The sequence below is a fragment of the Phalacrocorax aristotelis genome, chromosome 5 (assembly GCF_949628215.1).
Source record: "Phalacrocorax aristotelis chromosome 5, bGulAri2.1, whole genome shotgun sequence".
Lineage (NCBI taxonomy): Eukaryota > Metazoa > Chordata > Aves > Suliformes > Phalacrocoracidae > Phalacrocorax > Phalacrocorax aristotelis.
The window spans coordinates 61078401-61099758 of NC_134280.1; the positions used below are offsets into that span (position 1 = coordinate 61078401).

General features: G+C 37.6%; 1 protein-coding gene and 1 long non-coding RNA gene across 6 annotated transcripts in view; one reads left to right on the forward strand and one right to left on the reverse strand.

Moving 5' to 3' along the window:
* LOC142057929 (uncharacterized) overlaps window positions 1-21358 on the forward strand; it is a 363120-nt gene that overhangs the window by 4014 nt on the left and 337748 nt on the right. The window lies entirely within an intron of this gene.
* On the reverse strand, window positions 11549-19581 carry OLFML1 (olfactomedin like 1). The gene is made up of 3 exons (XM_075094883.1): window positions 19135-19581; window positions 16851-17139; window positions 11549-14019 (listed from the first exon to the last, which is right to left on the reverse strand). Exons 1-3 carry the CDS (start codon window positions 19258-19260, stop codon window positions 13241-13243), a joined length of 1194 nt encoding a protein of 397 aa, XP_074950984.1. The 5' UTR covers window positions 19261-19581; the 3' UTR covers window positions 11549-13240.

Below are 21358 nucleotides of genomic sequence, written 5' to 3' on the forward strand. Positions count from 1 at the left end.
GAAACCTTTTTTTTAAACATATGTAGTATGCTCTTTTTTAATGAGTAAGATACTGTTGTGGGATTTTCCTCCCCGTCATTATTTGGTGGAGTTAATGTGAAATATTCAAGGTGAGAGTTTAAATAAATATATTTTGTCTCTACATAGAATTACACTCGAAATCTTCTTGAAATTTTGCAGGACAGCTATAAAACATAACTTATTTTTTGCTCTCATGATATAAAAATATTCATTTCAGATATCTCTTACTACATGTCTTACGCATGACGTATATTAAGGAATTTTTTTAAAGTATATAGATAGTTTTCTCAGAGACTACTATACTGTTGAGCTGGGTTTGTTTTATTTTGTTTGTTATTGTTGGGTTTTGTCGTGTGCCGAGTCGTCTGTCGTCCCCCCCCGGCCACCCCTAGTCTTCTATTTGTCTTCCAGAAGCTTTTATGGACACATGCAGTTCTTAAAAAAGGGTTTTCAGGAACCTACTGTTACTTTTGTTCACCATTAAAAAGACATTTAACCAAGCCATTGATCTGGCCGCTTGTATGTTACTAATTGGAATTATACCTGAGAGAGCTGTTAACGATCTAAATTAAGCTAGTGATGCTACAAGGACATAGCTCCATCTAGTGTTCTGCTTTTAAATCAGGCACCAGTGATCTTTAGACGTTTTTAAAATGAACGTTCTTAGCTCCCAGGTAAATACTAGCTCCATATGTTGAGGCATTTTATAAATTTTTGGTTTGGCAAGCCTACCATAGTAAATTAAAACTAATGGAGGGCAGGTGCAGCCTTTTCAGACAGACACAGCTGTTCAAAACATCTGTGTCTGCATTTGCTCTAACCATCAGGCAAAGGCCGCCTTATTACAGCTTGGAAAATAGAGCTTTTACTGTAAGTCACTGCATATTTATGTATAGAGAATACACTACCATATAAACTGTTATTCCATCTCCTTTACTGAGGCTATTTTGAGTCATGGGGCTTGTTTCAGACAGACTAAACTCATAATGTTGGGGGATTTGGCATTTGTCTAAATTTGTTGCATTAAGAAATGGTAGGAAAAAAACCATGCTAGAAAGTACCGTGAATTACATAGGACATTATTAAGCTGTTTCTTGACTCAAAAGATATCCATGGTTTATTATTTTTTTGTGAAAGCTTCTAGCCAGTGTATAGGTTTGATTCAAGTAAGATATTTTTTTTTTTTTGTGAGGTCCTTCTTATTTAAAAAAATATACACAAAATCCTGTACCTTCAAACATAGGAGGGGCTGTAACGGCAGAAAAATTCCAAGTTCGTCTTACCTGCAAGTTTTGAGCCAACAGACAAGGGTCTCTGCCTGCTCTTTTTCCCAGATAATGTTCTTGATTGCTTCTGTCTGTGATTGTTACAGCTGCTATCACACAGTTCTTTTTCTCATAATCATGCATACAGATGCAATAAGTCGTGCCTTCACCTTTGTTTTAGAGGCAGAGTTAAGGTAGGTCCAGCCTATGGTGTTTGGTATTTTGATTCAGTTAGTGTGATATAACCAAATACTCTGTGCTTGCCTAGCTACAGAAATGAGCTGTGGTGTGTGACTTGTTGCAACTCTGAGGCAGTGAAGATTATCTTAAGCCACTTTCGTATAACCTCTACATTAGCAAGAGCAGGCAAGGTCAGGTGTTGAGACTCAGCTGTTATGCAGGAACTCCATCACATGTCTGAGTTCTTGATTTGTTTACTGATCAGCTTTCTTTTGTTGTTTGTTGGTATTGGCTAAAATGTGACTTCATAGAGGATGAATGATACCTCCTGTGGAGATTAAAGAGTGGGCAACAGTATAACTGAGCCTTTGCTGGTACACATCTTAAAATTATCTTAAGGGTCAGCCACAAGCAGTTGCTAAGATCTGTTGCAAAAGAAAACCCTCACCTCAACAACTCAACCCCAAAACCCAAGCCAACAACAGAAAAAAGCAGCAGGTCCCTATAATGATTGTCTCGGAACCAGTAACTGATAACATATATCAGTGTAGCATAGCGTGCATAGCTTGGAAATTGTGAGTAATTGGCCATGATTGACATATGCAACAGGAACTTATAGATATACAGATTCCATGGGAGCACGTAGGCTGTTTCTCTACAATGCAGGTTTCCTGTCAAAGAGCCCTCTTGGTGCTTTCTGTAGTCTGACTTTTAGCCACTTCCCTGTTCCCTTTGTTGCTCTCCCTGCCTTCAGAGATAAACTTTGTGTTTTTCTGAAACTTGATCTAGCACCTAAGACCTATTTTGTCTATCTGCCAGACTGCAGGTTTTCAGCAATTCTTCACTCTTAAGGTTTTTGGTTTTGTTTTTTAGACTAATGTGTCTCTCTCTGCTTTGAGCTGTACGCCTAAGTTATAGATGGCTGCTCACATCCTGGTCACTATACTTTAATTAGATTTTAGAATTAACCAGAAAAATGTCTCCTGATATGTTTCTATTTTTTTAAATTAACTAGCATAGGGATCTAAAGTCTCATAAAACCTGACTACAGCCATGTTAATTAATTTTCTAATGTATTGCCTACAAATGAAAAGCTAATTATCAAGAAAGAAAGTCAATATAAGTGATGAATATTTGAATTCATGGCAGATTTAATGTAAATTTGAAAGTGTTGCTGCGGGATGATAAATAGTTTCAACTACTTTAAAATTCTCCTTTCTCTTGCATGGCCAGAACAAATCATCTTGCCCTCTTCACTCAAATTGAGATACATGTCTAGTGTGCTTCATGGTCTCTGCATAGATGCAGGGATCTTACCACAAACTAAAGCCTCAGGGTATATCTCCACAGCTGGAGGTAAACAAACCAAAGTCTTCACTGCGAGCTGCCTGTGTATACATTTCCAGTTAGGAAATCAGAGAGACATTCTTTGTGAATCATGCATGTCCTGCCCCTTCCTTTCTTGTACCATTCTGGCAGAAGACCTGTACTACCTCTTGGGGGTAGAACTGTACAGCCCTCATGCACCTTTATACCCCGCTGGGGCTGGAGCTGGTAGGGAACCAAGTTAAGTACCAGCACGAACCCTCTCAGGAGGGTTGTTTTCAGCTTGATCAAAGCTGCAGTTTTGGCTGATTCTGAGACAACCTCTGTTTCACTGCAAATGACCTCTAAACCCTGTTGTGATATTGCACTGATTGCAGCTATATAAGTCTGTAAATAAGCTTATCTCTGTTTAAAAACCAAAATAATTTCTTCTGTGTTTTACCATAATTTTCATTAGTCCAAATAAAAACAGAACTTATGGAAAAAGTTATTTATGAACACTGAATTTTGACACTTGGGCAGTTAGCAAGCCTTTTCAGGTAATTTACAGTTTAATTTTGTTATACACATTCAAACTTAACACAGAGTAACGTATACGTCTTAGCTACCATAACATATTTTATTCTCTGCAGCTTCTTAATGTGAACTGGTTTTGACTTGTTTTATTAATAGTTAGGAGTTTGTGTCTCCCAAAAAGTCCTTTCTGAGCAGAAAAGAATTACGGTCAGTCAGCTTTATTGTGGCTCTGATATTTGTTTTAGCAGAAGTGGTCTGCTCTTGTTATGGAACTAGATTTATTTGCATATTTATAATCATTATGAACCTTAGTTTTCTTCCTAAATATGAATTTACGTCAAACCAAAATAAGCACCTCAGTATCAAAGACTTGCTGTTATGATAATGACTGTATTCCTGCTTTCTGCAGACAGTGGCTCTCTGTGTCCAGACCTGAATTGTGACTCACAGCTTCAGCCTGAGAAATGTTTCACTTTCTGCTATTGTAAACAATTTTTTCCTGCTGTTAAGATCTGTTGTGTGCTTTTTAGCTGATATATTCAGAAAAATGTTTACTTCTTTCAGGCTTCTCTAAAAACCACAGCTGTATTATTTGATCTTAAAACCTAGTTCACCATTCATGGAGAACCTAAAATGCTGACTTTATTCGGTACAAATGTTCACAGATGAAATATTTGTTTCCCTGAAGTAATGGAATGAATAAGGGTATGAATTTAGCTTCTCCTTTGTTTTGCATGTGCATTGTCAGGTATCAGGATTCTATTTCAGTGAACACACTGCATTCCTTTTTAGAAAGTATTCATATCTTGTTTATGAACATTCCTTATTGTTCTTCTTGGATAGTCATGTGATGTGGTAGTTCCTTAATAAACAGTCAAGAGAATTCTTTTAGCATAGACAAAAACAAGGGTGAAATTAAGATGTGATTTTTATGAGTACTAATACTTATAGTGTTAATTTGTTATTGTAATGTCAGACAAATATCATGACAGCAAATGTTAATATAAATATTTCACCAAAAAGTTTGCTTTAGCTCTAAGGATATGATAAGCAGCACCTTCCTTGCCTTACACGTCCATTAGAGGGAGTCACTAAAACCATAGCTAGTAAAATCAACTGCAACTTAATTGTGCCACCTGATTTCAGCGCTGTGCTATATTTGATAGACCTATGGAGGTTTATGTTGCAGGAGTAGCTGGATGGTTGTGGGTGGGGAGAACTCAAATGTTTTATTTAAAAAAATTTTTTTTCTCTTCTGCTCTTCAAGAAAAAGGATGTGCTTTGTTTCAGGTTATGAAATAAGCTTAAAATACATGGGTTTATGGTTCAGATTTCACTTGGAAAAATACAATGGCATATATGAATTGTTTTATATTGTACAGTTGTCTAATTTTTTTCCTGTTCATGTATGTGCACTTGTACATGTCAAAACATAAACATACAAGTATATGACAATTGCCAACATATTTTAAATTGCTTAGATAGAAAAAGTGTACGTCCTTTATATCTATTGGTTAGTAAAACAATACGTTATTTTCAGTACAAATTTTATAAGAAAAAGATTTGTTCAAAGTATATATAATATAAAATATAGCATTAGTAAGTTGTGGAATGAATGACATTTCTTTGAAATTTAGTAAGAAATTACTTGTTGACAAGACCAACTAGGAATGTAGTTATATTAAATGTGCAACAAGGATGGGAATGTGTTATTTTTCTTATAATACTAACGCCATGAAAAGAAAAGGATGCAGGGTTGTCTGCAGGCTGTTTCAGTTTGTCTGCATGCAAGTCCTGTACACTTAGAGCAATACATTTTGGCATTACTGCTGTCATTAATCCTGCAAGTTTCTGTTCGCATTTTGTGGTCAAAATAGGAAATGCATTTTTTCTGGATGCAGTTACTAGCTTCCAAAATGGTGGAAAAAACAAACAACTTGTAGCATTCAGCAAAACTGCTCCTGCTAAGAAGATTACTGAAATACAATTTTTTTTTTGAGATCTTGATAGGAGATAACATTTTCCACAGTGATATAAGTTCTGCACACACTTCAGAGCTGATGGCCCCTGGGACTGAAATATCTGATTTCAGATGGTTCTATCAGTTTTCTAGCTCCATATAGAGAAGAGCTAAGGCTTTAAATCGGGTTTTGCACCTATTCTAAAGAAAACATTTAATGTCTAAGTTGTTTTTACCAACTGCACATGTGGCACTGGAAAGCTGGCATTAAATCAGTGTGCATCTTGCAGAGACATTAAAATTGCTTTTGGAAAAATACAGTGTGAGCATAAAGCCAAAGTAAATCTTTGTAGCTCTTACAGGGAGAGCCATCAGTCCACATGGCACAGTATCGATTTCAAATTGAGTATGTGCACAGGAAATTACATTGGCACTTTATCTTCTAATCCTCAGTTGAAGTAAATGGACAGTGATAGTGCAAGCAGTATAAAGCTGGGCCTTTAAAACAAAAAGCAGTTGGGCATACGTGTTGTTTAAATTAAATATTCTGATAAAACTGTATTCAAAAGCCCACAAAAGTGCTTAATTCTTCCTGGATGCTTGTTAATGGTCACAGATAATTTTAGGCATTACAAGGGATCAGAAAAAAGGTACAAAGTATAAGATCAGTCAGTGCTGGTCCAAAAATACTGTAAAAAGTGTTACTTATCAAATAGTATTTAGATAACAGATAAACATGTAAGAAGTTTATGATCTAACTCATTGCATTAGCAATTAGCGTTCATATGTTGGATTCTTTCTGCTTCCAGCTAATTAAGAATAAGAAAACTATTATTAACTTCAAGGTCATAGAATAATCTGGTGTAACAACCCTGTATTTAAATGATGTTTACTTGCACATCCTAATAAAAATATTGTGTCTAACCTGACGTATCACAAACACTGGACAAGAGAACCCAGGTAAGAGTTACAGAACTATCTATTTTTCAATGGTTTTATACCAATAACATATTTCAAAGCAAATGAGTGCAACATCTGATCACACAGACTGAGTATCCCATGTACAAATACAGAAAGGTTGGTCTAGTCAAGTGATTTTTCTCACTTTTGGAGCTTTACCAGTTTTCAAGAGGGGCACAGATGCGTAGAGAACAAATAGATACCTGACAGTATGCTCGTTTTTCTCAATTAACTTCCCAGGATGGCTTAGATAGTACCCAGAGACCAATCCTCCTCTCTGCTGGTAACTACTGTTGTGATCAACCACCTGTCAAAATGCAAACCTGTATTATTCCCGACAAAGGCAATTGGGAGTCTCCTGTCACTGAAAGTTTCTAAGACAAAAAGGTCTATGCCAAGGTTCGCTAGCCTTGTAATCAGAGAATTTTCTAACCTGACTGCAGTTTGAATTATTTCTATCAAGAGATGTGGAGGGCAAATTCTTCTCTTCTGCTTTCCAGTATCTTTTTACATATTTGAATCTTGGTTTTTTTTGTAATTGCGCCATTGATTATTCCTGCCTAAGTATAGTTCTTTGCTCTTCTCGTTACTGAATTACATCCCAGATTTTTCTGACCGCTTTCCAGACTAATTTTGGTAGAAATGAGTAGCCAAAAATTTAGTCTTTAACAACAACTAGTCTTGGAAAGAGTTGGTTGTGCTGGTTTTGGCTGAGAAGGGGTTAATTCTCTCCACTGTAGTGCCTGTGGTGGTCAGGGACCTTTCCAGCTTCCTGCGCTCTGCCACGTGGGCAGGGGGCTGGGAGGGGCAGGACCATGGCTGGGCAGCTGACCCCGACTGGCTGTGTCACGTGCGGTTTGTTTCAGTGGTTCATTCCCCTTTTCCCACCCCCACCCCGGGTTTCGCGCCTCATTGTTTTCCTTTCCATTGCATTTTTAAAATTATTATTATTTTAATTATTAAACTGTTCTTATCTCAACCGGTGGGATGGAGAGAGAATCAGAAGGGTAATGCTCGTGGGTTTTAAACCCCATATAATTTAAAGGAGATCTAGACCATAACATACTCAAATTCTACTGTAAATCATTGGTTTATTTAAGAACAGCAAAGATATTAATTAGATGATGTTTGCTTTGGGGGAAAAAAATCCCAACCCTAACTAAACTGCTTTTTCATTTTAGTGAGGACAGAAATATTCACATAACACCTACGTTTTCTACTTCTAGAAGTTTAAGTAAACAAGTCAGAAACAAATATGTGTTTTTCTTTACAGGGAGATATAGTCCCAACACATTCTAAAATGGGTATTTCAACAGCAGCTTCCAAACCTGGATCTTTCAGACTGTCACTAGTTGCATGAAGGCAGTATTGAGAAATACAAAAACAGTTCAGTGTCTACTAGGAACTCTCAAAAATTAACCACCTCAAAAGTATGTACTTTTTGTGATGCTTCTAAGGATGTATCAAATTACAAAACATCCTCCAACGTTATTTTTTTCCCTTGTTTCCCTACTCTTAAGAAACTGTTCAAAAAGGAGAAACAAAAGCCCTGGTCTTGTAATCACGGGGTACGGGTTGACTCACTGCATGGATCAATCCCACTGAAAAGTCAGCTCAAAGGAAAAAGGAAGAGCAGATGTTTATCTGTAATAAATAGACACACTTACATGGAAAGCATTTAAGAGATATTTATAACTCTTTCCACATGAAGATTTTACTTGTTCAAAATTATTTTAAAAGGAGTTTCAAGTAAGAGTCCTTTAGAGATATTTTGCAATAATTAACTCCAAGACAAATTAATATAATGGTTTATCTTGTCAGTGCGAACAGCAGGAAAGAAGACTGAGTAACCCCCATATCACCAACAGAAATTTTTTAAGACTATATATATGTATATGTGTGTGCGCGCAGCACATATATTTGCACATCTAACATTGGAAAATGATGGGAAAGTCATAAATTAAACCCGCTCCTAACATTGAGAATTCTGCTGTAGTGGGCGTGTATGTACACCCCCTATTTACTTTGTACGTAACCTCTAGATGACCTTATTTTCATGTCACTGAGTACAAGTTTTTTTATTTGAAATAAACTTATTTTCAATCACAATTTGAACTTTTAAGATAGTAACAAAATCAGCAAAGCTCCAATATTTGTTTTTTTTCAAACACGTTTAATAGTAACAATTCAGTGATGATTTGTTTGCCTTTGATGAAAAACAGTAACTACAGTTACAAGTCATTTTAAGAGGTTTGTTTCTCATAGACCTTGCCAATTCTCCATCAAGAAATCACCCTGCTGTCATTCCTCAGCAGATACTACTGCCTTGCCTGCATGCTGGAGTCCCTCCACAGCTGTAAATGGAGCTTGTCTGCACTTTGGTTTTCTGTAACTGCACTCCTTGGATTGTATATTCCTTTTTCTGGGCTTAGAGCTCAATATAGTGCAAATATAATAAAAAAGTATTAGCTTCCTATATGCAATGCAAACACATGAAAAGTTCAAATAACTTTAAGAGCCACAGGTTCCAGATTTTGCCTTCAGGAGGAGCCATTTCTTCAGTATTAGGAGAGCTGTATCTTAATGGTTTAGGTTCTGCAGTTACTTTGCTAAGCTTCCATGCGTGTTTTTGCAGCAGTGTACTCTGACTGGTGATGAGCACACAGCGTGGGACATGGGGAAAAAGCATGCACTGTTACATAGCAGGTTGACAGCAAGCATGTAACAGTTGCATTTCTTAGTGATAAACCCATCTGTAATAAACATGTGTGTGTTTTTCTTATATGGTAGCTGCTTGCATGAATGCTAAAAGGGTGCCTCATCCTCCAGATCCAGGCAGATATAAGTGAAGAAGAAAAAGAAAGGAAGATAATTTCCCAAGAAACAAGCATATCTCTGATGGGCACTGTAAAAGTAAACCTAGTTATACTGGCATAATTTATGCCATGCTCTTAGCATCAAACTCTGCTATACTAGTAAAGCAGTTGCTTTTAGCATACTGTCCACAGATCCTTGGCATCCACAAAATCCAGAGGAGAAAGCACAGTGTTGTCAGGAAGCTTAAATTCATCATACAGGTATCAATAAATCAGAGCGGGCTGAAAACAAGTGCAAACAAGACATAGTCCTTTTCAATTTTCCTGACCTGAGCCAGCCCTCTGCAGAAAAGCTGGCAGAAAGAATGGAGGGCATGGAAGATGAGGAGTGTCCGTGTGATGAAAACCTGCTATCTGATCTCACCATGGGAAGGGGAGGTCATGATTTAATGCAGAAAAATGACAAGCTAACTGGCATCAGTGAAGAGAGGGGCCTTTACCACAGCCAAAGCGTTGAGGAGTGCTGTTGTTATGAGGATGACGTTCCTACTGTAATGGTGGAGAACGCTGGATTCTGTTCTGAAAGCTGCAGTGAAGTAGAAGAGCCAACCCAAGAGGACCTGTCTGTAGAGTCTGAAAATGAAAATGCAGCACTGAAAAAGCAAAAAGCCAATGATTCAGATGAAACAGGCACATGGAGAAAGTGCAACATGAAAGAACTTGAGTAATAGGGACAGTAGTGGATGTTATCTAGATGGTGAAGGCAGAGGTCCTAGAGCGTTATTTGTGTGGTTTTTTGTTCCCTATGAAGACTTCTCTGTGTTCATCTCCTGGTACCAATTTCATTCCTATGTTAACAATCAATCATATCATCTACCTGAACTGGAAGCCAATCATCATCCAGGGGAGCCCAGGCATAGGATGGTGAGGGGGCTGGAGCCCAGGCACATGAGGGAAGGTGGAGGGCAATCCCTGTGCCCAAGGGACAGCAGGAGGGCACAGGGGAGCGATCCCCAGGAAAGGGTTCCTCAGCCCCCCTGACCCTCTTCCTTCTCTCACATGAGGCCATCTTTCAGGACAGAGGCCCTCCAGCTCCCAGAACAGCCATATTTGGCCACATGCATTTTCCCATCACAGTGGCCTCCTGATGTCATAAGCCACCTCACTGTTGTTTGTTCCGGACCCTATAAAAACAGGCACCCTGGCAGCTGACCCACAATTCGCTGAGTTTTGAGGTCCTTGGATTCCAACAATGATTAGAAGAAAGGGGACCAGCAAGGTGAGTGGCTGCCCACATTTATGTGGGAAGAGAGACGGGTGGCTGCAGGAGAGGCAGAAGAAGAGGCAGCGTTGCAGGGGGCACCATCAGCCACGTGGTAGCGATGGCCATGTGGCTGATAGTGTGGAGCCCATGGAGGTGGATCCACCGGAAGACCAAGACGAGCTGATGGAAGTGGATCCACCTCAAGCATGGCTCCCCTGGCACCACTACATCGTGCCAGGGCTTCCCTCCATGAGGCAATTGAGATGGCCTCGCAGGAGCGCCCTGCCAGCACCCTACCATCAGCCTAGCCCCTGCACCTGGCATTAGCTGGGAGGCCCAACCTCCATGCCTGGCCATCCTGCAGGCTCACCCTCTCCTGGTGTCAACAAAGAAAATCCTTCAGTGATACTGAGCATAAAGGCAACATCTCTGGCATGAATCTTTAAAGGGAGAGAGACGTGTTTGCACTGTTCTTACGCTCTTCCATATGTGTTCTTTCTTGGTACCTCTTTGAGATTGGTAATTGGGCTGGGTAACTCTCTGTTTGATTAAATAAGGCTACTCTTACATTCTTATGCTGGATAGGACAAAACTCAATGGGGTTACATTACAGCAAGGAAAACTGAGGTGCTTTAGGAAAAATGTTACAGTGGCTGGCTTGTGAATTGGAGGAGGAAATTCCCTGGGAAAGTTATGGAGTCCCTATCATTAAAGGTTTTAAAGAATAGTTAAGGCAGGCTAATTCAATGATGTCTCCTTCTGTGCTTGTTCTCTTATGATTGTAGATAAATGGCTTGCCAACAAATCAGTATCAGGATTAACGTCTGGGAATTCCAGCTCTTCAAATTATTTGACTATTCATGTATATTTTTGAAATAGGAAGGCTTGAAATATTGCCCCTCCTTGTAACTGAACCTCAATTTTGAGATTTGTGAAAATTTTGGCAGTGTATTTTCTTGTTTTTATTTGTTTTGCATTTTGTACAATATGAAATAATCTACTGAAGCTTATCCATACAAAACTTTCTCCTTTTATCAAATCTAGGCAGTACCATTAGTTCATTATGAAGCCTGGATTTCCAGGGCAGCAAGTTTCAGAGAGGACCCTGCCTGAACTTTTCAATATTGCTCATTGAAGTCTCTATATAGAATAATAACGTAAGCTTTCTCTGTTGTGTAATAGCGTGGCCCATAGCATATTCCCGGAATGGCTTTTCTAAAGAGCAGGCTTGGTCCATACTTACATCAAAAGCTTTTATTCATGAAGTGAAGAAGATTACACATCATTTTGCGGTAAAAGATCTCAAAGCTTTCCAAAGGTGCCAATACCGTTTTGTATTTCTGTGTTTTTAATTTTATAGATGAGGAATAAAAGGCCAAATAGTTGAATCTGCCTTTGGCCCATGGTCACACAGGAAATCAGTGCCAGTGCACCTTGCTTTCAGCTTGAGAATGCCTTTAGCTGTGCTTCTATGGCTTCTGTAACACAGAAGTAATGCTATAGTCATTAAGGCTGCTTAGAATGATGTAGTTTCTTTTACTAAAAGCAGAGTAGCACTGTTGCAACTCAGCAGTCCATATGCTTTTAGTTGTATTCTGGAGCTCCTTTTTGAAATCGTTCCCTGATGTTTGGCTGTTTTGTTGAAGCTGTTTTTAAACAGAGCAACAGCTCTTTCAGTATAAAGAACAAAATGGGCTTTCTGTAGAAACAGCTGTGGATTGCTTTTCAAGCATCATTTTCCTGTGGGTTTTGTTGTTGTTGTTATTAAATGGAAGTGCAGCTGTCATTAAAATCAAAAAATTATAGCCAGTACCTGTATTTCTCAAGTAAAAGTCTAGGGTTTGTTTGGGTTGGCTTTTTTTTTTCCATACTAGTTTTGGAAGAAAGATGTGTTTGTATTTGCTAGAGTTTATCTGTTACAAACCCAGGACTGATCAGTGGCATGCCCTCACTTGCACTATTGTGCTCATCAGGGCCACCTTTTCTGTACAGGTATTTTGCCAGAGTCAGAGGACAGGATAAAAAAGATTCTGCTATGAGCAATGGAAGTGATCTGTAGTATTGAGAAAATACCTCACAACTAGATGCTGAGAGAGGATTAATAAGAAAGGAAACAATTAAAGAGTGATATGTAAAACATTTCAAAACATTGTATGATAAAGAACAGATCATCTAGGAACATTCCTTCTGACACACAAGCAGTGAAACACCGAAAAAAATTGAAAGGTGGCAAATTGAAGCTGTTAAAAGTGAATACTTGGCTGTAGATAATGTATTAGCAGGATCAAAAGTGGACTGCTATGTGGATAACAAAAATGTGGAAATTTCATGGAAATAGTCTAGTAGTTCGATGATTAGGAACAGCCTTGGTATAATGTACAAGAAATATAGGTTAAAAATAAGCCATGTTTGTGAGGTTGTATACTCTTATGCTTTGTGATATAATAAACCTCTCTTGTTAAAGCTTTATTGATAATTCCTCTGGAAGCACATGGATTATAGTGCTTACAAGAAGGCTTCCTACAGTGAGCTTCAGGGTAGTAAGGGTTGTCAGATAATGTATATTGGACAGGAAGGACTTCTGATTTGATTTCCATGGCACTGTAGAAAAATACATAGTTTTGACAGGAAGAGAACCTCAGAGATAGATTCTTATTTGTTTTTAATTAACTTTAGTTTTTAAGACTAATTTTTGTATGTGTATGTGTGGGTTGTATATGTGTGGTATTTATTCATCGTGTAATTCATATTAATGGAGTCTTTACAGATTCTTAATTGGACATTAAAGATCACTGGGGTTTGTAAGCCTAAATTTATGTAAAATGGATTGTAAAGTTGTAACAGATGGGAATAATGTAATTTTAATACACTTTAATGACCATGTTGACACAGGACTGCTAGCTTTTAAGTGTATTTGAAAAGTTGCTGGATTCTAAATTTTTTGCTTTGTGTGAAGCTTGTAAATGATCTGGGATCCATCACCCCAAGCAAAGAGTTGCTTTTCTTTAGGATTGTAATGTATAGTGGAATGACTACCCTGACGTTTTGGAAAGTGCAATACTGGGATTTCATAAGTATTTACAGCATCCAAAACATCATAAACACATTGTATGCGAGAGGTGCCTCCACTAGGAAAATTGTACACAACATAGAGTGTGTTGCATGCCATGAAAGCTGCTTCAGCACCCTTACTATTGCATGATGTGTCCCAAGTGTGCTCTATGGCCATGGTTATGTGGTTGATTTTAGTAATTACAATGTTTCCTCCAGTCTCTGGTTCTGCATGGATTGCCCAGAGCCCTTGCTCATCAATGGCAAAATCTATTTTTGTATATGGAGAAAGCTGATAGGCAGGAATCCGTCCAGCCCCTGGCAGTAGCATTTGGTCAGTTATAGTTCTTTTCTGGATATTGAATTTAATTATCTCATTTAAGGAACCATATCTGTGATAGAACAGGAAACCCTGATATATGATGTGGCCAGTTCCTTCCCAGGGAAATGGCAAGGTGATTCTGCGAGCTTTTAGTGTATGATTGCTTTCCACGAATGTCATTATATTTGCAAATTCCAAAATAACATTATTTACAGAACCATTTAATAAAAAAATCTTTGCATGCTTTTTGCCAGGATCTTTCATCCAAGAGCCTTGCTTATCTCCAGTCTTCTTAACTATCTTTAGGGATTTAATACCTGCAAGCATGTGGTCACAACCTGCAAAGAAACACCCGAAGAAAAAAAAATTAGAATATCTGTGAATTTCTAGTTTCCTTTCTTTGAATTTCTTTGTTTCATTTTAATCCAACAATAAGGCCAGGGTCAATTTATCAGAAAAGGTGTCAGCAGAGTGGCTACAGTAAGTAGTGCTGAAGCTAATTTTAGATTATATATTCAGCATCTCCTGCTAAAGAAACTGCATATCTTCAGCTACACAGTGTGTTGTTTTCTGCTTTATAAGACCAGCGTTGTCTGAAACAGCTTCTATCTGTGTATCTGAGAGAGGACCAAGAGCACATTTAGTGATTCTCTGGTTATTCTTGTCAGTTCTTTTACAGGGCTGTAATTTTTACTTCAGACAAGTGACTTCTGTTTTAGATCAACACAGTAAATTTCTTTCTTACTGAAGGCATACAATTAAAATCCATTTTCCTGATATGCCATGTATATAGTATTTTTGTTTCAGGGGTTGTCTTATCCTCTGTTAGCCTCTTTTTTTTATCATTTATAACATGAAGACAAAAATAGGTCATCATAACAGAAAGCCAAACACTTGGTTATCTTTCCATTTCCCTTCCCAAGACCTGCAGCACAAAGGAACTAGAACAAACATAGATCACAAGATCAGCAATGCTTGTACATTAGGTTGGTCTTTAAATGAACTGGTATGATGTCTGTGCTATCAATTCTTATGCTAGAAGTATGGCTGGTGGAATTACATAGTTGTTTACCTCACCATAGGGATAAAATTGGCACCAGCAGAGAGTGAGTCATACTTTGGCTTCATTACATTTTGCATGCACTTTGCACAGATGTTGAAGACCAAAAAGCACCAGGCTTGTGAAGACTCAGGCATTTAGATGCTAAGATCTTTATCAAGTACCATCATTTCCAGGAAAAACTCTACTGCAGAGCATATTACAAAGGCACTTATAAATTACAAGAGGCACTATCTGAAGTTTAAAGAGCTGCCTTTAGTGAAGTGCAGCCATTTTAGTAAACAGAACAAACAAATCCCTAAGGCAGGAAGTTCTGGCAGTAGACAAAATGGACAAAGCAAAACCAGCCTCCCTATCTGTCCTGATATGAACGTACTGAAGTCAGTGGCAAGTTTCCAGTTTCCCGTAGAAAGCAACCTTTATGTCATTTGTGTGTACTGAAACCCTCTAACCAAAGCATTTGGATATTGCGGTTACAGCATGGATTTTTTTTCCTGGAAGTCCTCACTCTGGACGCACCTTCCCTGAGCAAGCCACAATAGCTTTCCCAACACTAACGTTTATTAGCTAGATAGATTCTAAAAACTTAAAACTGTAGAATCAAAATACCTAGCCATCCCTAGCAACATCTTCCTCTGCAGGAGAAATAACCAGTTTACTAACTGAAGTCTATGAATAGTGTCTCTCTTCTTGAGAGGTTTTTAAGTCTCCTTGGCTTTCATAACAGCTTGGAGGAAGACTGAAAAACTTACATTCACAGTGAACTACAAGTTTACCAATTTGTTTGCACATTCTCCACAATGATACCTTCAAAGCCCACCATTTTTTTATCATACCCCAAAATATGCAGAAGATAGTTTCCCGATTCCCACCCAAAGCAGGATGGTATCAGCTACTGCATGTAAAAACAGTGGTTCTGCTTGATTGCTATTTTCAAGCCAGTCTGAACTCAAAAGAACACCAGTAATGAAGTTGGACTTAAAAAAGCATTTTTTTGCTAGAGTTTGGAGTGACTCAGCAAAAATAATCAGAACTTCTGGTAAATATATGCTAGCATAGAAACAGAGCTGCTATTTGCTAGAATTAAGAGTCTTGCTCCTTCTTCTAAGTGCTGTAAAATGTACACTAGTTTTGCTATCAACTTAAATGGGACAAGCATCTGACTAGTATTGACAAAAGTGAAGATGCCATGATCTGCTGCAATAAAATTAAAAGTAAAAATTTCCAACAAGGGAGAATGGAAATTAATTTTTTCCCCTCTGAAACTCTTAGAAGATATAATTTTCAAAGTGTCCTTACCACAGTGATTTTAAAAATCCCCAAATATTTCTGCATTTCAAGAAAAATGCCTGATGTTCAAAAAAATCTACGTCTATAACTCAACTTTCTGAAGGTAAAGTTACCTATAAAACTTAATTTCTTTTTTAAAAAGCATAGATTATGTATATATTCTTCATACTAGGTATGTTAACACTTAATTTTCAGATCAGGACTGAGCTTTGCTTGCAGGTAAGCCAGTGTGCTGTCTTGATAAAGTACATAGAGAGGAGAGGGAAAGAAGGAATAACAGAGGAGGACAGTAAAACAGATGCAAATTGTAGAAGTGAATTAAGTCTTTTTATTGACTTGTGAGTTCACTTTTGAGTTGAGGTTTTGACCCCTGCCCACTGCAAAAAAAAAAAAAAAGAAAAAAAGAAAAGGCCACTATTAATTCCTTGGTATAGCCATAATAGTCAGAAATGCACTGGCTTTTTTTCTGGGACTTTGCAAAAGCATACCTTCAGAGGCTTTTTACATTACTTTATAATAAAAAGCAGCTTCCAAAGAATCAATTTGATATGCAGTAAAGTATCTGCAAAATAAATGTTTGAATTGTACTTTCTTCCCTCCGTCTCCCACACCTTTTTTGTAGGTGGGTTGTTGGTGGTGTTGTTTGTTTTGTTTGTTTTTTTTTTTTTTAAGTCTAGTATTTACACAGCCAAAACCCATGCGTTTATCTGTGGTATTCACATAACTTGTGGAAATCTGTTATCCCTATATCAGCATGCATGCATTGGCTAGGGGACTGGCTCATTCACATCAAAGTTCTGAAAAGTAAACTGTTCTTACTTGCATTAAGCATGAGTTTCAGTTTCTTTTTTTCTTCTGCTTCTTCAAATAGCTGCTGTTTCACCAGGTCTTCATGTACTTCTATACATGTATTAGAATCTGTGACAGATCCAAAATAGTCAATATCCCTTTGTGCTCGTTCAATTCTTGTTAGCAAATTCTCTACTTGACCTTTAACCTCAGCCTTATAATTGTTCAGTCCTGCCAGGCGTGACAGTGCCATCTTTGAAAAGTCTCGGAATTCTTCCACGTAATCCAGTATGTCTTGGTTGCATTTTTCCAGCCTCTTCTTGAGTTAGAACACAGGAAGAAAATATATGGATATATGTGTATATTCTGTACAGTTTAAAACCTCATTTATGATTACTTTAAAAACTGTGCTATATTCTCCCTTCCAGTCCCCCTGCCCTGCATCTATTTCAAACTGAATGTCTGTTGCTATGTATCTACATGAAAAGGCCATATTAGACTGGCACTAGCATTCATGGTTCTGGACAAAAATACACTTTTTTTTCTTGATGTGTTTACTGAGAATCAGATACTTTGTTCTGCTGCCTAAATAGGGAAAAGTGATCTGGTGGAAACAGCCAGTGATACTTAAGGGCACATGATCTCTGACTACTTGCTTTCCAGAAACCTTTCAGAGCTCCTCCTCTAGGACCACTGGTGAAGCAGTCTCAAAAATTTTTCTGAAGGAAATCTACAAATGTGAACATTTCACATAAATTTCACCTCTCTGATGAAGACAGTATCTAATGTGGCTATTTTTCAACTATTTGAAATGGAAAATGGAAATACTGACATATCTGGTTTTTTGGTTTTTTGGTTTTTTTTTTTCAAATTGTTGGTTGTATTTAGAGAAGAATACAGATGTTTCTTTATAACTAGATTCAAATTATCAACATTTTTAAGGGTGAAGAAAGTGATTTCTCTGTTGTAATGCAGCTGCTTCTATAAATATCATAGGTGACCTGAAAATGGAAACCCAACTGACACTTTGGGAAGATGAGGAAATTGAGCCAATATTTAAGCCCAAACATACAATCATAGTAGATCTAATGGCCAGATTGGGTGTTCTGATTTGGTGCTCATGCACAAGTTTCAGGTGTTTTGTTTTAAGGTGGTGTTTGACTGGGGAACTGGATGATTAGTGTAGTATACATGTGTTCCTTCTACACTTGGGTGTGGTGGTTTGTTTTTTTGTTTTGCGAGGTGGGGTTTTTGTATGGGTCTCCCTCCTCCCCCATTTACACATGACCATAAATCCCCAGGAAGCTGTTTAATTACTTTCTACAAAAACATTATTTTAAATGTTTCCAAGCATTCTCTTCAGTATCTGCCTCACCCTTTTTCCTGTTTGTTTGGTGCCCCTTGCACCAAATGCCACAGGTGGAATTGCATAATTTTTAATATGTGCCGAATGAATGGCAGTTACCGTGTGAAGTTATTCCTGTAGTGGTTAATAAAATTTAAATCTCGATCTACATAATGGGAACAGAATACCTGGCTAATCCTTCAGTTCTTTCTGTGCTGTGAAGTTAAGACCAGTAAGAGCTTTGTACAAAATGGAATGTGAGATCAGACAAGTTAAAGCTTCTCTAAAAGTCTACCTATGCAAGGTAGACATGTTGATGATTTAAGATCAACTATCTATGATTACAACATGCCAATACTGATAAGGTATTTTGCAGTATGGGTAGTATTTTACTGCAGAAAATGAGGTGGGTACTGGTACTTTTCTGTAATTAATTGAAAGCAAATACCTATTTCAGTCTGCCAGCTGTAAGGAGATTGTTTCAACTCCTAGTTAAAGTGCAGATACACTGCTAGTTTACACAAATGTGTCTTAAAGTGCTCTTCCAGGTAGGTTCATCTGTACATAGAAAAAAATCCTGATTAATTTCTATCTCCTTGTTAATACTTGATAGCACTTCTCCTAGTGACAATATGGCTATCCTGTTCCCGAGGATGGACTGTGATGGTACTATAAACATTTGCTTATTTAGATAAATTCAATGACATAAAAAAAATACAAGTGATAACAGAATAAATATATAACATTCTGAAATTATATCCTGCAATAAATAATGATGGGGTAATTAGGAATCATAGTTAAAGGTTTAGCTATATCTGTACTTATTTATTTGAAAAAGCTGGAAATTTATCTTTCTGATATTGTTTAGCATCAAACTGTTCTGTGTTCACATACATAGAAAAACATTCATACATTTTCAAACCTCTTTGGAGTTAGGCAGTATTACAGGATGATACAGATAGCACATACCTCTAGGGATAGGAAACGCCGATCAAGGTAGTCCATCAGTGCTGCATCTTGCATCATATATTGTGCTGCTCCCATGATGCTTGTGAGGAATGGAACTAATAAAAATTGGAGTTGCAAGACTACCATTTTTTCATAAAATTTTGAAGAAAAAAGTAGTGAATTGTGTGTGTGTGAGTGTGGAGGTCAATCCCAAACACTACTGCCAGTCCAGGATTAAATGAAATTTAACAGTTGTCTGATGCCGGATGTGAAAAAGCAATACTGAAAGTTACTAAAAAGTTAAAAAAAAACTGTGGCTGTAAGTATTAAAAAGACTTAAAATGGCTGTTGCAGTTTATCATTAAAAAAATAAAGTTGTTGAAGAGGAACTGAATGTGTTTATTTCTAGAAGCCAGATGACTGCTTTCCAGTTTGTGATCCTATGATCAGTCCCAGATGTTCAGTACTGAGTCACATAAAGCCTGTAGGCCAAATTTTATTAAATACAAATAAAAATAAGTTATTTTCCCTCCTTTCCCCTCCCATCTCCTTTCCTGTGTGACCAACACAGTGCAATGTAATCTTGGTGTAACTCAGCATAGATTCAAAGTCAGTGGAGCACTGGTCATTCTTTCACAGGAAGATCTGATGCATAATGCCTGTAGCTATTTCAACAACCACAGCTGTTACTGTAAAACAACCTAAAGCAATTGTTTTCACTTCCAGTATTCAGCCGATTTATAGTAGAACTGAATACCATAGATAAAATTATTTTTAAAAAATCTTTTTCCTTCCCCTCTTCTCTTGCCAGTACTTTTATAGCTAAAATCAATATCTTTACTATAGTTCTGTGTCAATTTAATGGAGGCCTTGATAGGTCTCTTCTTTCAGAATAATAATTTTACTTAGTGTGGCTTAAAAATTAATTATAATTAACTTACATGAGTCTATTACATTTGTGGTGATTTTTATTTATTCTTTTTCATAATTTCCATGACTGAATGCCTTGTCTGGAAATATACATGGCTATGCTAACATTGGGTTCACTAGGAAACCACATGTTACGATATTAGAAAGCTCCCTTTGTATCTGAAGCCAAACTGGATGTCTCTGTTCCTCTTTCTCAGAATTCTCCACCTCTTCACTTCCCCCCTCCATCATTTTCTTTCCTTACAATTTTTTTCCTCACATTTACACAGCTTTGCTTTTCTTTCTGACTGCCTTGTGTGTAAGTATGTGACTTGTGACAGAATTAATGAAAATGTGTCACAACAGGCAGATTTTTACCTCCATTTGTTTGATTGTTGTGAGGCTATGCATGCTTTACAGGCAAATTTCACAGACGTGCACAGATAAGTACTTTTTCTTTTAATATGGGTTTATCCTAAGAGGTGTAACCAATTTGCCCGTTCCTATTTACAGACAAAGTCAATGATGCACAGAGAGGCTAATACCTGGTTCTCCACTCCAGTGTCATTTCACTTTGCTCCAGAACTCCTGCCTGGGAGGATGGAAGGTTTGCTTGCTTGGATCCTTGAAGGATTATGCACTGAGAATAGACATGCTAGCAAATGTATAGTTTTCCTTGATTACGTCTAATGGAACATCTTGACAAAGTGCGCTGTTTTCTTTTCCACAAAATAATCAGCTTCAGCTCTGGGGAGAAACACTTTCTACCCTCCTGGGTGAACCTGGAATCCTTCAGAGTTGTCCTCTGAGTTTAGTAGGTCTATCACAATAATCTAAGGCAATATTCAGGGATTTAAGGCTAGGGGATTCAATAGGTTAATTTCTTCATTTAGTGGAGAGAGAAATCACATCTGTAAAATCTGTCATGGTTTGCCTGCAGTTTAGAATATGCAGGTTATGTCTGCAAATCCTATTTTAAAGTAATAAGAAGTAGCATCCTAACTTTATGACTTTTAGTATTATTTTTCATTGCAGTCTGTAGTCTGGGTTTCCCTCTAAAATAAGGCAGTAGCTTCTCTGGAGAATTTTATTGGATTATGCCAGAGCATCAGCCATGGCAGAGCTCCTTACTGAAAGTTTTTCCTTAGAAAGGGTGTTATGGGTTGTCTCTGAATTTTTGATAATCACAGACAATTGTTCACACTTCAGTTGATGAACACTACCATTTATCAGTTCCAGAGCAACCCTATTTCTGTTTGAATCCAGAACAACACCTAAGCAAATAAAATATCCTAAGCAAGATATTGCAAACTTACTTTCAGCTCCTCATCTGTGT

What these genes read in the sequence shown, in the direction of transcription:
- OLFML1 (XM_075094883.1), bottom strand. Translation starts at nt 19,260, where the DNA reads ATGGTAGTCTTGCAACTCCAATTTTTATTAGTTCCATTCCTCACAAGC. An exon ending in GGCGTTTCCTATCCCTAGAG is followed by an intron (nt 17,140 to 19,134) that starts GTATGTGCTATC and finishes TTCTAACTCAAG; the next exon opens with AAGAGGCTGGAAAAATGCAA. An exon ending in GAAACTCATGCTTAATGCAA is followed by an intron (nt 14,020 to 16,850) that starts GTAAGAACAGTT and finishes GTTTCTTTGCAG; the next exon opens with GTTGTGACCACATGCTTGCA.